Genomic DNA, 16,058 nt, shown 5'->3' with positions numbered 1-16,058 from the left:
CCTTGTACCTAACAGGCAGCATCGAGCTGTATACTCCCCAGGGAGCTGAGAAGGTTTCAGGAGTGTTTGCCCTTTGAAACAGGGAAAATAATAATTGCAAAGCGCTTTGATACCCCCTTGCGGCATTAAGGCGCCTGCTATTATACGTGTAATGGTACCATTAAGGAGACATGTTATCGTAGTTTCTTCGCACAATGGGAGACATCGGTCATTAGGGAAACATGTTCATGTCTCCCTAATGTCACAGCCCCCTTTAGAGGCAACATTTTGCTGTCGCAATTAGATTATATTTGTTGCTCGTGGTCTAATTAGTAAACATACCGAAATTCATGGAAAAAAGACAAGGGAATATTGGGTTAGGCACATTTAAGTTTGAAAAAATTCTGTGCACAAGTCTATGGGGATGTCTCCCAAATGTCCAATCCAGGGTAATCATTATTATCATTATTATTATTATTATTGTGACCAGACATGAGATGGACTTGTCAACAATACTGGTAACCATTGTGGGAAATGTTTGACTTACTTGGGGTCTATGTGAGTGTAGAGCTGGGTTAGCCTAGCGTGTACCACCGGCCAGGCCTGACTGATTGCCGCTGGGCAGAAGTGCGGCAAGCAGCTGCTGTCAAAGAACCTGGCCAGGCAGGTGATCCAGGGGTTGAAGCCGCCCATGCCCCGGCTGGATAGCGACTTGCCGATAGAGTCGCTGGGCGTTGACTCGTAGGTACTGCCTGACCATTGGTTGATGGAGCGTTCGACTACCCAGTGGAGGTCAATATTGGACAAGGCTGTGATGGTGGCCTGAAATATTAAACAGATAGAGGAAGTTTGAAAGGTAATACAGAAATTGAACAATTATTTGAATGATGCAAATAATATCAAAGTCATTTATTTTCATTGAGTTGACAAGTGACAGTTCCAGGCCAATATTATTGTAGTGTTTGAGCATGCCCACTACAATATTATTGTAGCAGGCACGTGTGGTTTAGCAGTGGAGCACAGGATTCATGATCGTGAGGTTGTGGGTTTGAGCCCTACCGTGGCCATGCGTGTTGTGCCCTTGAGTAAGGCGCTTTACCTCAATTACTCCTCTCAACCCAGGTGTTAAATGGGTACCGGCATTATTCAATGCTGGGAAGGTAACAGACTCGCTGTGGAGGAGGTGTGGCGATCCCCCCACAACGGCATAATGAGTCTGGCCCAATCGCTAATGAAAGAGAGATGGGCACTCCGTTCCTGTGAACACAGGTTCGTCCCCTTTTGAGCACGCAGGACACAGGCAGGAAACGAGGGAACTCCAAACCACACAATAGTTTGTACAGTTTTTTTCATATTTATAATGGCATTCGTGAGAAGTAAAAAACGAGGAAATCAGCGGATCCGAGGAAAAGGTGCATGCCTGAGGATAACAAGATGATGTTCACTCACCTTTTCGGCAGGAGGGAGTTGGTTGAGAAATCCTTCCACTACGCCGGGGCAGGCCTTGTCTACAACATCAATGACTGCGTCATCATCAATCTGGTCAGAAAAAAACAAGTAGAAAACATGTATTTGGTTGTAACAGTTACCAAGACCAGACACTAGAATGGAGACGATGATTTAAAGAGGTTGTGGAATGCTCGAAGACATTTCCGTCATTTTTTAGGTATATGTAGCCTAAGGTGTGATGAAATAAAAACGACTATTGTTTCTGTCATGAAATGAGTACAAAAGGTACTTTTGAGAGCTGTTTTTCAGGTCCTGTTTCGACCCGAACATGCAATTTGTGTAAAAGTCGTCGTTGCGGGCAGCAAACAAAACACAGTAAATCGTAACGTAATAAACAGGACTCATATATGCTACTCTGCATCGGGAGTCCTGTTTATTACGTCACAATTTACTGTGTTTTGTTTGCTGCCCGCAACGATGACTTTTACACAAATTGCACGTTCGGGTCGAAACAGGCATGACAGGACTTAAAAAACAGCTCTCAAAAGTACCTTTTGTACTCATTTTATGACAGAAACAATAGTCGTTTTTATTTCATCACACCTTAGGCTACATATACCCGAAAAATGACGGAAATGTCTTCGAGCATTCCACAACCTCTTTAATGGGTTAAAATTCATTACCCCTTTATACACAATCAAAAGAATGATGTCCTTACCCTTGAGTATCCCAGTGTTCCAAAGAGCGCCCGTACTTCCTTGAGCAGGAAGTAGCTGAGGCGACGGACCAGCGGTCGACAGCTGCACAGGAAGACCAAGGCAAAGCCCTCAGCGGTGTTCAGGATGCTAGCATGGGGGTTACGCTCATACGGGGACTTGACTGGACCCTGTTGGATAACAATGCTATTACTTTAGTCACGAACTTCCGATTTGGGAGTTTAGTTTATACAGAATTTTCGAACGGATTCCTCACCTTTTCCTCTTTGCTCTGGACGGCTGTCCGCCACTGCGACAGCAGCTGCAGTAGCATCTTGAGGGCGCTCTCCAGGATCAGCGGGAACGTGTCTGTGATGTCACGAAGGATAAAATTGATGAAGCAGTTCAGCAGTTCATCGCGCCATCCTGGGAGGTCCAGGACCATGTTCTGAAGCGATGTAAAAGCCAACCTGTTGAGATAAGAAAGCCAGAACAAAAAAGTCATTACAGTCACCGACCCTAACATCCAAAGAAATAATGCCAGAAACTTTCAAGAATCTTCTGAAATTCGTCAAGTCTGCAGGAAACCACTTGAAAATGCTTTGCTCTTTGCCCTTCAAGGTGCATGTAGCCCAATGTAAGGTGGCTGGGATTTTTCTTTCACAAATCGGCAAGATCATCTGAAACCTCCTGAGGGATTTTGAAGAATCTGTGAGTCAGGGATAACCCTAATCCCTGAAACTCCAACCAATCAAGGTTACTCCTGGGCAGAGAGAAACATTTAGAGACAACGTGTCTTGCCCAAAGACACACATCTCAATCTCGCCAATGAGACTTGAACCCACAGAATTTAGATCTATGCTCCAGACGGCAAGATCAGCTCACTAGTTCAGACAAGATCAGTAAGACAACATGATCCTACCCTCTGAGTTCATCATCTCTGTGAACTGTCAGTCTGGTAAGGAGCTCCAGTAAATCCTTCCTACTCATCCCATCAGGGATGATCCTAGGGATGGCTGCCACACAGGTACGGAACAGCTCAATCTTGGGACGACGTTCACTCCTACATTGGAAAACAACAACATCTCCTGTTAGCAGGGTTCAACGATTAGCAGCAAAGTTGTACAAACCACATGAGCTGAGATTTGTGGTCCCTTGATAACTCTGGTAAACTTGCCCGAGTTATAATCGAATCAGTTATACGTCAATCAAGAACAATATCATGGGCCATGTTACCAGCGAATGCCTTTATCACAGTTTATTAGAAAGCCTATCACTTGACTTATGGCCGGATGACTGGTGATTGACTTGTGGTTGACTTGTGATTGACTTGTGATTGACTTGCGATTGACTTGCGATTGACTTGTGATTGACTTGTGATAGATTGGGATTGACTTGGGATTGACTTGGGATTGACTTGCGATTGATTTGCGATTGAATTGCAATTGATTTGCGATTGACTTGCGATTGACTTGCGGTTGACTTGTGATTGGCTTGTGACTGGCTTGTGATTGACTTGCGATTGGCTAGCGATCGACTTGTGATTGACTTGCGATTGACTTGTGATTGACTTGTGATTGACTTGTGATTGACTTGCGATTGGCTGGCAATCGACTTGTGATTGGCTTGCGATTGACTTGTGATGGACTTGTGATTGACTTGTGATTGACTTGTGATTGACTTGTGATTGACTTGCGATTGACTTGTGATTGACTCGGATAGATTGGGATTGACTTGCGATTGACTTGCGATTGACTTGCGATTGACTTGCGATTGACTTGCGATTGACTTGTGATAGATTGGGATTGACTTGGAATTGGCTTGCGATTGACTTAAAATTGATTTGCGATTGACTTGCAATTGATTTGCGATTGACTTGCGATTGGCTTGTGATTGGCTTGTGACTGGCTTGTGATTGACTTGCGATTGGCTGGCGATTGACTTGTGATTGACTTGCGATTGACTTGTGATTGACTTGTGATTGACTTGTGATTGACTTGCGATTGGCTGGCAATCGACTTGTGATTGGCTTGCGATTGACTTGCGATTGACTTGTGATTGATTTGTAATTGACTTGTGATGAATCGATTACAATTCTGACTTCAGTCTTGGCTTCTGCTCAGACTTGATCCTGAATCGGGCTGACTTTACAATCTAAACGGTCAGCGACTTCCATCTGCACAAAGACTGGCATAATTTGCAATTCAGATTCTTACGTCATGAGATCATCCAGTTCTTTGTTCAGGCACTGCGCATTGGTCATCAGCAGAGCCCGTCCCACCGCTGCATCTAAGGACCTTATGATGACATCCACTGCCTTGCGGATGCTGGGATAGTACGGGAGAACACCGATACTCTTGGCTGCGTCTTCCGTGAGCTGCTTGTTGAGGAATGTCTTGCGGACGCGGAGGGTGTTACCCGAGGGCATGATGCGGGTCGTGGTGGGCATCGGAGGCACGCCGTCTTTCTGTTGGAGGTCGTCTGCGATGACCAGAAAGGCGCGCAGGCCAATGTTCATTCGCTGTGGGGAAATACATAAAAAGGTGCTTGGTTAATGATATCAACACTGTCATTTTTGCCAATCTTTTTGAAGGTGATAATTCAAGAAATTTACAGTTGTGCAGAGCTATGGTGTCACAGTTGTGGAGACTAATTTGTGTGGTCAAACCACCGTCAAAGCTTCAAGTGTATGGTTTGCAGTTAACAGAGTCCAGGTGCCGTGTTGTACAATATCAAAGAGTAAAACTTGGTAAAAGAAACCAAACGTTAACCCTAAAAATCCACCAGGAGGTTTTGACACATTTTACAGAACTGAGAAAGGTGCATGTAGAGAGATGTAATTTTCACTATCGAAAAATATGCTGATGCCCCTTAAGGCCTCCAAAAAAGTCTTTGGTTTCTAGTATTGAGCTTGCCCCAAAAGTAGTGCGGCGACGCAGCTTTTTTTTTCACTTTTTTTTTTCTTCAAATGTTGGCTGATGACTGCATATATGTGCCCGACTAAATTTAGTGCAAAATATATGGGAGCCAAGAAAGGCCACATAAAGCTTATACTCGATCGTAAACCCATCTAAAAACACGTTAAAATTGTGCAGCAGCAGGATTCCAGTCCAACCAGTGAGTTTGGTGGTTTTGAGACATCATCTTACATTGAATAAAACACTTTTTAATTTTGCCGACGCGCATGGCTACGGCGACGTGCGCGCATACCAGGAACGAGAGACTTTTTCTGGGGGGGCCTAAATGGTTAAGTCCATAAACTTGTGATTGGATTCCTGCACAAAGGCCCATTTTGGATTGGAGGAGTCGAAGGAGCTAAGCTTCATTTGTCCTTACCTCTGGGCACAACACCCTCTGTTTACTGTTGACCCCCAGCAGATCAAAGATGACATCCCTCATGGCAAACTCCAGCTTCTCCTGAGCAATAAACTGCAAGATCTTGACAAAGATGTTGAGTGGAGTGTCCCGGGGGACCACATTGCGGGAACCCTTGGGGAAGAGGCAGTTGACGATGCTCTGGAGACGCAGATGGGTGGTGGTGTTGCTCTCACATTTGATACGGATGATGTACACCCAGAGGAGGCGGTAGAGACTCTCCAGGGCTACACGGGACATCTTAGGATCACGGTGCTACAACACAGAATAAGGTGTCAAAGTTAATTCTCTTTTTTTTAGATGGGGTAAGTTGTGATTGGCTTGTGCCTTGTTTATTGATGTAAGTTGATAAGAAATTTGCAGAGTTTAATCAGTTCTTCAGATCATGACAACACATCCACTAAGCTTTAAAATGACTTCAACTTCCCAGAAACTGTCAGCTGATCTGTGAACATCAAACCAAAGTTTTTACTGACACAATTTCCATTTTTAAAGCTCATCCACAGAAAACCATGAATCAACTAATTTCCAGAGAAAACCAAAGAGATCTAGTCAGCTGGTCCACTAAAACCAACTACCAAAACGTTCAACAAACCCATCTATCTAATTAGCTGATCAACTAAACTCATCTACCTACCAGAACAACCGTCAGCAAGAAATCAACTCAGCTTCTCTGTTACCATCAACTCATCAGCTTATCCACTATAAACATCAACTCACCTTGTTGAGTGGGGACAGACACAAATTCAGCAGATTGCACCAGTTGGAGAGGAAGAACTGTTTCTGGCTGACACAGAGCAGACAGGTGAGTAGAGGAAAGGCGGCCAGGGCGTGCTTCTTCTTGTTGCATTGGTCCAGCGTGGTCTGGTAGAGCTTATCCACAAAGTTCTTGAGGACGGGAATGTTGACCTCGTTCATGACACACTGTAAGATAATTAGAATCGTGGGTGTCAAGAGTGCTGTCAAACCATCTCGCACAAGTCTTTTGGAGAGCTATTAATTTCAACATTGTTTACTCTTAGAATTGATAGTTAACCTAGCCTTGGTCAAGGCGCTAGTTGATATTCATCCCGGTCGTAGCACGGTAAACGATATCCTCGCTAGCGCTATGCATGCGGTGCTAAGTACATCGCGAACAGCGACCTCACGCGGCCACCATTTCTATGCAAATCAGTTGGACCCAATCTAGCGCCTTGGTTCAATCGTCGGCAAAAGCTTATGTTTTTCTTTATTTTGCGCTGGATTTCTAGCGCACGACCTCGTATGCGAATACAGATAAGTGTAGGCGGGGCTAATATGTGGAATGTCCAATCACACCTTCGTAAATCCGGACGTCATCAAATTATTTGCAGCTATTCGCCTTTTGCGGACGTGACAGGAACCACAGTTTTTGTGCATTGGTGCCGTGTGCAGAGACACACAACGTGTACCTGTATGGATTATGTACGGTGCACGTTTCACTAAGCAAGTTTCCACGCAACGATCAACCAATAAGAAAATGACATTTAAGGTCAGCTAAGGCTAGTAACATAATGAGCACCACCCCCAAAACCTCACATGGACGATTGAACCAAGGCGCTAGATTGGGTCCAACTGATTTGCATAAAAATAGTGGCCGCGTGAGGTCGCTGTTCGCGCTGTATTTTTAATGCACTGCATGCATAGACATAATTATGACTGCATGCATAGCGCTAGCGAAGATATCGTTTACCGCGTTACGTTACGGCCGGATGAATAACAACTAGCGCCTTGACCAAGGCTATAGTTAACCAGGGTTGCAGCTTACCGATGCCACGGGTACCAGTATTTCCACCAGCAGACCTGCCAGGGCATGCTTGATGTCTTTGTCTTTGACTTCTAAGTAGTAGTTGGCGCACTCGTGAAGCAACTGGAAGGAAGCCTCAAAGTCCTCCACCGGGAACATCTTGACACGGTAGAACTTCATACCCATGATCAGGCTGATGATGGCCTGGTGAGGCAGAGATCAGACGGGTCAATGTGTGAAAGGTCAAAGGATGAAAGGTCAAAATCAGCAGTACATGCTACGTGTGCAAAGGTCAATCTGAATGGCAAATGATTACATGGATTGATTCGCAGACTACTCGTTTGACACAATTTGGAGACAATACATTTCAGTTGTTTCCAAGCTCATCCATATGTGGAAATGATGTTAAATTTGAGGGCAGATGCACATTTTGGCAACCCTATTGGCTGGAGGAGTTAGTTGCATTAAACAACTGTAGTGAAAGTTGAGTTGTAATTAAGTCAATCACAAGTCAATCACAAGTCAATCACAAGTCAATCACAAGTCAATCACAAGTCAATCACAAGTCAATCACAAGTCAATCACAAGTCAATCACAAGTCAATCACAAGTCAATCACACGTCAATCACAAGTCAATCACAAGTCGGTCACAAGTCGGTCACGAGTCGGTCACGAGTCAGTCACGAGTCAATCACGAGTCAATCACGAGTCAATCACGAGTCAGTCACGAGTCAGTCACGAGTCAGTCACATGTCAGTCGCGAGTCAGTCGCGAGTCAGTCGCGAGTCAGTCGCGAGTCAGTCGCGAGTCAGTCGCGAGTCAGTCGCGAGTCAGTCGCGAGTCAGTCGCAAGTCAGTCGCAAGTCAGCCGCAAGTCAGCCGCAAGTCAGTCGCAAGTCAGTCGCAAGTCAATCGTAAGTCAATCGCGAGTCAATCACAAGTCAATCGCAAGTCAATCACAAGTCAATCACAGTCAATCACAAGTCAATCGCAAACCACCCAGTCTCATGTCAAATCACAAGCTAGTCAAATGAAATGTGTCAAAAGCATTCCTTGTCAGTGCTCAATTCCTGCTACTTACGACCTGACTTCTGAATTGATTTATGATTAGACTTGCGATTGACTCAATTCCAACTCTAGCAATATGTACCTGTGTTGTCTGAACGTTCTGTGGTTCCGAGCGCAGTTCTTTCAGCTCGATCAAGAAGCGTTTACGGACAGACATAAACCTCGTCTTTGCCAGGACCCCCAGAACCTCTGCATACAGGTCAGCAATGATGTGGAAATTCTCTGTGTTTGGGCCTGCTTGAAGGCTGCGATGAAAAGAAATATTCAAATCAAACATTGTGTATTGTTTTTATAAGCACTAAGCCATTACAGTTTGAGTCGATGAAAAATAGTTGAAAATGAAATTTTGAAGTAGTTTAAAGCTGGTATATTACTCTACTGAAAACAAAAATGGATTTCTCCCTGATGAACGTGTGGAAGATCACTTGACACCCTGTGAAGGTTAAAGTGTTAGGAATGTAATACAGGGTTCTCGCATCGTGGACAATTTGGGAGGATCAACGATGGTCCCTGGCATAAATGACAAGGGAGTTATGTTAAGGGGCCTACCTGTCTCTATGTTTGAAGTGTTTGAAGGCAAGGGTCTCGATGTGATTGAGTTGTTTTTCTGGGACGGGATGCAGGGGGAGTTGCTTCAACACCTCGATCAGCACCAGACAGTAGAGAAAGTCCACTGCCAACTAATCACAGAACAAAATAAGGATCGTTATGGACTCCCTGTGGAAGTACCCATCAGCAGTATTATGAACATCCCCTTCACTGAAGAAACCCATTTTGTGCAAGGATTGAAAATTGGGAATGATAACAAACTCAAACAAACAATGTAGGAGATCTCACTTCTACTCTGGTTCTAACCATCGTCAATTTAAGTTTATAAATATCATTGAGGGCAAGGAACAGTCAATATTGATTCCAAAAAATCCTGCTTTCCATAACCAATTCGTTCTCAAATACAAATGGATGATCAATGCATATGAAACCTGAAGTGTCACTACTAGCCCCAGGCTACAAAATGGTTTAAAAAAGTATGGGAACATACTTTTCTTTAAAAACTGATGATTGAACAAATGCAGACTTTTGAAATATTTGTACTTACATCCCTTCTTTCAGAGACATAGTCTTTTTCCCTGAAATAAAAAAATTAAAAAACAAAGTCAGTTGGTTAATTACAAATCCACTCATTCCACACAAAAATGAGAACAATTCTAGTGATCATACACGTCAAACAAAAATTGATTTACAGTATAAACACAATGATGACCCACCCCTTGGATTTGCCAGATGAACCCTTTTGTCTTCTGGCTCCCTCGTCTTCATTCTGAAGCTCGTACCAATCAAACAGGGTCTTGAGAAGAGAAGGCAGGCAATGCTCCGAGACTGCACTCAGGGAACTCAGAAGCTGAGGACACCAGACAAGATCAAAAGATGTTGAAAGTAGGCACAAGTTTGTGCTTGGAAGATTATTAACCCCTTAAGGACGGGGTGTAATGGGGACATTCCTCCACACATAGACTGCACAGCCTTTGTGTGGTAGCAGGACTGCACAAAAGCAGCAGCTGTGGAACTACCCACTAGCCGTGTGCCACGGCATACCACAGCTGGCAACTGCATTCCAATGAGGATTAGCGGCCGCGGCCATGACCGCTTCCCGTACGCATGGGGTTAACCTTAACACTCAAAACTTCTTGACTGTTTACATGGTTAATGACTAGCAGTTTAGAGTGTGCTTCACACCTATTTTCCACTTGTCGCTTTTCAGAATACTCTTTTTATAAGTGCACATCACACAAGTTCAACCCTTGTTTATGCTCCTAGACATACCTGATCAAACTGTGGGTCCTCCCCACGTTGTAATGACTTAGCAAGGGGACTCTCCTGCAGAAAAAAGGCAATGTTTGCATTTATAAATCTATAAATACCTGAGACAGTTGAACAAGTCCCATTGGTTGACAGCCCGTCACGTGAGTGGTTTAAAAGAAAGTAAAACACAGCTGCATTCTGCGCCACATCACATGGGTACTGGCCATGCGAACCAATTTCCATATAAGGAGATTTTAGCACTATGCACGCGAGGCACACATCATAGACATAGTTAGAGGGGTGTTGAACATGAACTGAAATTGCTGAACAAAATCACTGAAAATTTGCAAATTTTTGACTTGTTTTGACTTTTGGACGGAAAGGTATTTATGAATGGGAATAAATATGTGCTTGGCTGGAATAAACAAGTACATTTAAAACCGGCTAGGGGCCTTGATGCGGATCATGGCCCAACCTGTACTTTACATTTTTTTTATTATGAATAGATCATGGAACTCAAAATCCCTGTATATTTGTAATTTTAATTGTTTGTTAGTTTTTTGTTTCTGTTTGGTTATATTTTGTCATCGAACTCATCCAGCCCCCCGCCCCCTTCCTTCTTTTGAATATACGCTAGCCATGAAGCCAAGAAACGTTCCCTGGCTATATTACTACTTCAGTCAAAATAGAACCCTCCCCCCCAAAAAAAGCTACTTTGTGGGACATGCTTCAAGCACGGTACCGCCTAATTACAATTTCTAATTGTCTTTGTTGGCCGAGTCCATGGATAGATACATTTAGTTTAAAGCTATAGTCCATCATTTGCAGCTATCCGAAAAGTAACTGGCGTAATTATTGTTGAAAAACATACTTGGTTGAAAGATAGTAATGGGACTAAACTCCCTGTGAAATTATTCTTTCTGGCAAGCTGTCATTTTGAAGTAATCAACGAAAGAAGGCCTTTCCAACGGTGCTTCTTAAGACGCACCGTAGGAAAATTTAAATTAGTAGTTCGTTTTGTTATTTGGCGAAGCACGCGCAAGCATTGGCACGACGCACACGCGCGCGCGGTTGCTATAATTCGTCGGATCAGTGCGCGACATCGCGTAACTGCAATCGGCTCAGTGAGAACGTGTCTCGGACGCTGAATTCAGGCCCAATTCAAAACATGATTCAGCAACTTTTGATCTGAAATTGAGATCCTAGAATGTTGTTTTTCTCGGAATATACAGCTGAAGCTGAGCTGAAACTTCATCAGGTTAGTTGTTCAGTACCCTTCTTTAGATTTTGAGCACTTTTGTTGCTTCAAACGAACAAAATGCACAAATTACAAATGATGGACTATATCTTTAACACAAGGGACTAAGATCCCGTCCTACCAGTGGCTCTGACATGATCTTCTCAATCTTCCTCTCAGCTTGAATGGTGAACTCGGCAAACAGACTCTGCAGTACATACTGGCCCGGTTTGACGTTAGTATCCAGCATGATGGTAGAGGTAGTGCTTGGGTCACGCTCTAGGCCTGGTTCATTGACTCTGATCCATGGTAAGGATAAGGTGTCAGAGGATGCACTTGTCACCAGACTAAGTGTAGAACCTGTACGAGAAAAGAAAAATCATTCAATAAATTGGTCTTTCAAGCAATCAATAAAGGAGAAACATAACAAAACCTGAAATTGTATACTAGTCATGCGTAGTTTAGATTTGGAGAAGAGCACTTTTCCTAGAACACGCTATTGAAAATTTAACATTATCCATTTGGGCATTAATTTCGACAAACCGGGTATGCACAACTCTATGTTGCCAATAAAATTTGGGGGAAATTAAATTTGCCAACTGTCCAAACTTCTTCTCTACAAAATTCTGGTGCAATTGTTAAACTGGTCACACAAGTCTTTATTTGTGCTCAGGATGTACAAATTCTTATGCTTATAAACAACAGCTGGGCAAAACTGGTGCCCAACCAAAACCTTCCACAGGGCAATTTAAGACTTTTTTTCTGTACCCCAACTCCTACTTAAAAAAGTCAAACATCTTACTTTAAAAAAAATTCTGCTTTCACGTACCTCTAGTCATTTCTTTGTTCAACGTTAAAATAATTATAACGCACCTAGTCAGTTTTCCAACGTGGTTTATTTGAAAAGTTGTAATAAAAAGCTGTATCCTCTCTGAGCGATCCCTGTTAGCTATTTCCCTGGTTTGAAGCATTGCTGATGTTGCTAGCATCGTGACTTTGAGCGTGATCCCTGGCTACATGGCTTATACTGGTTTATGGCTTCTGACTAACGCCCCTTGAACAAAGACACTGACAAAATGGGGAACTGCCAACATAGGGCTGGATAGCTCAGTTGGTAGCGCACCGGAACGGCAATCCAGAGGTCGCAGGTTCAAACCCCGCTCCAGTCAATTTCTTTGTGCAACCTTAAAATAACTTTACTTACCCGTTAGATTCTCACTCTGCGACACTGACGTAGTCATGCTCTTGGATTTCTTACGCCGGGATCCTGACTGAGACATCTTGAGATGATGTTAATGTGAACAAAGATGCCAATGGATTTTCTTGCAGCCTGGTTACGGCTGGTGCAACATGCTAACACGGTCCATTTTTGTGTTGACTCATTGAGGTGAACAATCTCTCAGAATCTGCGAATAAAAACAGTGATTAGGCGAAGTAAAAAAAAAAACATGTTTAGCGTCCCCGCCCGCTTCCTTTTTAGAGGCCGCCTCCTTTTTTTTTTTTTTTTTTTTTTTTTTAAATATGGTACAATTGCGCAGAAGAGATGTTCGGTTCTGCATAGTTACATCATTTTGGTCTCATTTTCTGTTGCATCTTGCCCATAAGAAGCCAATATGTCATTTCCTGAGTCCAAGTGGCGGCCATTTTGAAAAAAGCTGGTAACCATCTTGAAAAATAGCCCGGCCGCGTTGTCTTGAAAAATGTGTCGGGCGGCCATTTTGAAAAAAAAAAAAAAAAAAAAAAAAAAAAAAGGGCCTCCTCCTTCCTTTTTGTCAAAGAGGCAGGACGCTAAACATGTTTTTTTTTTTTTATTTTGCCTTAATTATTGAATTATGTATATATAGGCCTATATAATTATAAGGCCCCCAAAAATAATAGTTCTGCTTCCGGATACCCTATCTGCCCTATTTGACAGCCCCTACCCTAATTTTTTTTTTTGGGGGGGGATGAGGAAAATAACCCAAAACCATCAATTACTACCTTTTACCCTTGACTACACACTTGACTACATATAGGCTATTACTAGATCAGGCGATCAACAACAACAAAAATACCAAAAATAAAATCCCTACCTATACCTACAATACACCCTAGTTTCCAATGCCATGTAATCGGAAGCAGAAGTAGATTTTATTTTTGGCCTAAGACATCAAAACCGTTGGAAAAAAAAAAAACAATTGAGAAAATGGTTTGGCCATCGGCCATTTTAGGAACAGATTTTCTTGTACAACTACAAGAGTACAAGACTAGTAGAAGTGGGGTCCTAAGGGCTACACGATCATACTTCTTATCCCTTCATGTTGGTATCCAGGAATTTAACAGGACTACTACTATGCAAAATGTAACAAAGGATTACAGTTTTATGAACGGAAAGATTTCCATATAGTATACGAAGTTCACTCAACACTCTGGGTACAAACCCTATGAGAGTGGACTGAACAATTCTAAGTGTTTTCTAAGACAATGCTTGTATTTTCTCACTGCTCAAATTGACTTTGATGACATGAAATTGCTATCTGGGGGCTTGTTAGTCAATACAGAGGAAAATTAGTGAACTTCGCATATGGTAATCTTGCCGCCTAGTTATGTTATTATTTAATTGCGCTTAGGGTTGGGTTCGCATTTCTAAGGTTTTGTTATGGTAGTGTTTTAGTCATTGGTTTAAATTAAACCAATAATTGTGTAGTTTAGGACACCTCTTTCTTATGATGTCTTACAAGTTCCTTTCACAAATCAAAACTTTGCCCCCTTTCCACAAAGTCCATTGACACTTCCTGCTTGTATCATAACAAAATGTTTAAGTATCAAGTAGAAGTGGGGTCCTAAAGGGCAACACGATCATACTTGTTATCCCTTCATGTTGGTATCCAGGAATTTCTTTTCATTCTCTTGGAACGGGGTCCTAACTAACAGTAAACTACACGATCAACGATTACGTTAATTTAAAGATGATGATTAGGCCTACCTGCCTACAGATTATTGAATGAACTTTTTTTTTAAATGTCAGTCTAGTAGACGTGTGTAGCCTCTTCTAACTTTATTGAATTGATAAATCTGGTCAATTAACATTAACTGAGACGATTTTCCCACCCATGCTCCGGAGATTCAGACTACTCTTTTAGTGTCGGAAATACCAGTTGTATAGCATTCCTAAAGCACGGGTACGTATCAGGGGAGTCTAGGACAAGATAATATTAATAATAATAGCCCGGAGTGGCAATTGTTCACAATAATTGAAGAAGAAAAAATAGCCCAAATTAAAATATACGCTTTCATTCAACAGAATAATTCAGTAAGTTGTGTAACGCAATGTCAAAAACTAAATAAACTTCAATCAAATTTTGACGTTTCACTTACAAGTTTACGGCATAAAAAGTGTCCGCCATTTTGATTCAGTCACGTCTGCGAGACCTTCTGAAACCTCGGTTTCATTTTGGCGGCGGCTCATAATCAATAGTTAAAGGCCAGTTTTTGTACCTGACCTTGAGACTGCTGCTTGATATGGATCCATTTACTTTTCTGTTTACGAACATTAATTCCTTTAATTAAAATAATGCCTGAACTTTTAGCTGTTCAAACATCTGATAATATAAGTCAAGATGGAAAAAAATCCTTACATTTAAAGGGAATATACAACATTTTGTCTGTGCTGTAATTTTCAGAAATGGATGGACTTAGTATTTATAGCAAATATTATATACATTGACTTTTTCGAAGTTTTGTGTTCTTAGATGCTGGAACTACCAAGAAAAACAATCATGTTTTTGTAGTCTGGTTCCCTGACCCTACTTAAGGTTAAACAGAGCAAACTTCAGTAGCTGGCTTGCACCCGTTCACATGTGTGTAATCGATTCCAAAGAAAATGGGGAATATTTAAATATGATAAATTGGGAGCAGTATTTGAAAAAAGACGTCCAGTAAGATAATTTGATAGTTTTGTTTTTTCATGTTTGCAAATGTTGTGTATTCCCTTTAATGTTCAATATCATGAATGATTTAAACACTTGGATGCTGAACATCATGATTAAAAATGTGTCTTTTCGGGGCCTGGTTTTTTTTTTCATCTCAAAATTTGCTCATATAAGCTTCGACCGTTATGTTTGCTTGCAGGCTCAGTATATCTTGTACCGTGACCTTGATACCATGGGGAAATAAGACACGTGATTTTACCAATGGTTATATAGGCACATCGATCGAGTCTAGAAAACATAATTCAAGCCAACGAGCTCCCACAGACCGCTGTGGTTAATTTATCTCTATCACTATGGAAACCAACTGCATCAGCGTGACCATGGAAACACAGCTCCCATTTTTATTAGCCTACATGAAAACATCACTGAAACATGACTCTAAATTATAATCAACGTGGCCGCGGACGTGCAAGTTCCTTTGGAATAGGCAATTGTGTCAAGCAAAGGAGCGGATTTGGTCCATTCCCAACCGAACCACCGAACCAAAGTAAAGGGTTCATTTTGAAAACCTAATCGATATACCGCGAGTTTTCGGATCCCCCCCCCAAGAAATTTACCTCATGAGGTTGCGTATTCCTCCCTTTTGTATTCTCATTTCTTATGTGGGATTTTCCAAAGACGACGCATGAAAATTTTTCTCAGTATCGTGGTATTGTAAGAACAGTAAGATAGAGACAGTGACGCAGACAATTATTACAAGCTACTGGCATTCGGCTACTT

General features: G+C 42.2%; 1 protein-coding gene across 3 annotated transcripts in view; it reads right to left on the bottom strand.

Moving 5' to 3' along the window:
• The window catches only part of LOC119727509 (protein furry homolog-like), a 64,143-nt gene extending 49,339 nt beyond the window's left edge, over nucleotides 1–14,804 (bottom strand). For all 3 annotated transcript variants that reach the window (XM_038199404.1, XM_038199405.1, XM_038199406.1), the window contains exons 1-17: nucleotides 14,725–14,804; nucleotides 12,572–12,773; nucleotides 11,510–11,727; nucleotides 10,152–10,205; nucleotides 9,596–9,729; nucleotides 9,427–9,457; nucleotides 8,880–9,010; nucleotides 8,413–8,575; nucleotides 7,285–7,467; nucleotides 6,219–6,422; nucleotides 5,460–5,753; nucleotides 4,340–4,644; nucleotides 3,046–3,186; nucleotides 2,401–2,593; nucleotides 2,147–2,314; nucleotides 1,429–1,518; nucleotides 527–801 (exon numbers count right to left, since the gene is read on the bottom strand). In XM_038199404.1, the coding sequence (XP_038055332.1) occupies nucleotides 527–801; nucleotides 1,429–1,518; nucleotides 2,147–2,314; nucleotides 2,401–2,593; nucleotides 3,046–3,186; nucleotides 4,340–4,644; nucleotides 5,460–5,753; nucleotides 6,219–6,422; nucleotides 7,285–7,467; nucleotides 8,413–8,575; nucleotides 8,880–9,010; nucleotides 9,427–9,457; nucleotides 9,596–9,729; nucleotides 10,152–10,205; nucleotides 11,510–11,727; nucleotides 12,572–12,647 (2,660 nt within the window). In that variant the 5' untranslated portion in view covers nucleotides 12,648–12,773; nucleotides 14,725–14,804. The remainder of the gene's footprint in view (nucleotides 1–526; nucleotides 802–1,428; nucleotides 1,519–2,146; nucleotides 2,315–2,400; nucleotides 2,594–3,045; nucleotides 3,187–4,339; nucleotides 4,645–5,459; nucleotides 5,754–6,218; nucleotides 6,423–7,284; nucleotides 7,468–8,412; nucleotides 8,576–8,879; nucleotides 9,011–9,426; nucleotides 9,458–9,595; nucleotides 9,730–10,151; nucleotides 10,206–11,509; nucleotides 11,728–12,571; nucleotides 12,774–14,724) is intronic.
• Between the last annotated feature and the right edge of the window lie 1,254 nt (nucleotides 14,805–16,058).

This window comes from Patiria miniata, unplaced genomic scaffold, assembly GCF_015706575.1.
Source record: "Patiria miniata isolate m_02_andy unplaced genomic scaffold, ASM1570657v1 HiC_scaffold_20, whole genome shotgun sequence".
Taxonomy (NCBI): Eukaryota; Metazoa; Echinodermata; class Asteroidea; order Valvatida; family Asterinidae; genus Patiria; species Patiria miniata.
Note: the sequence above shows the minus strand (reverse complement) of the source record. Positions and strands in the feature narration are given on the sequence as shown.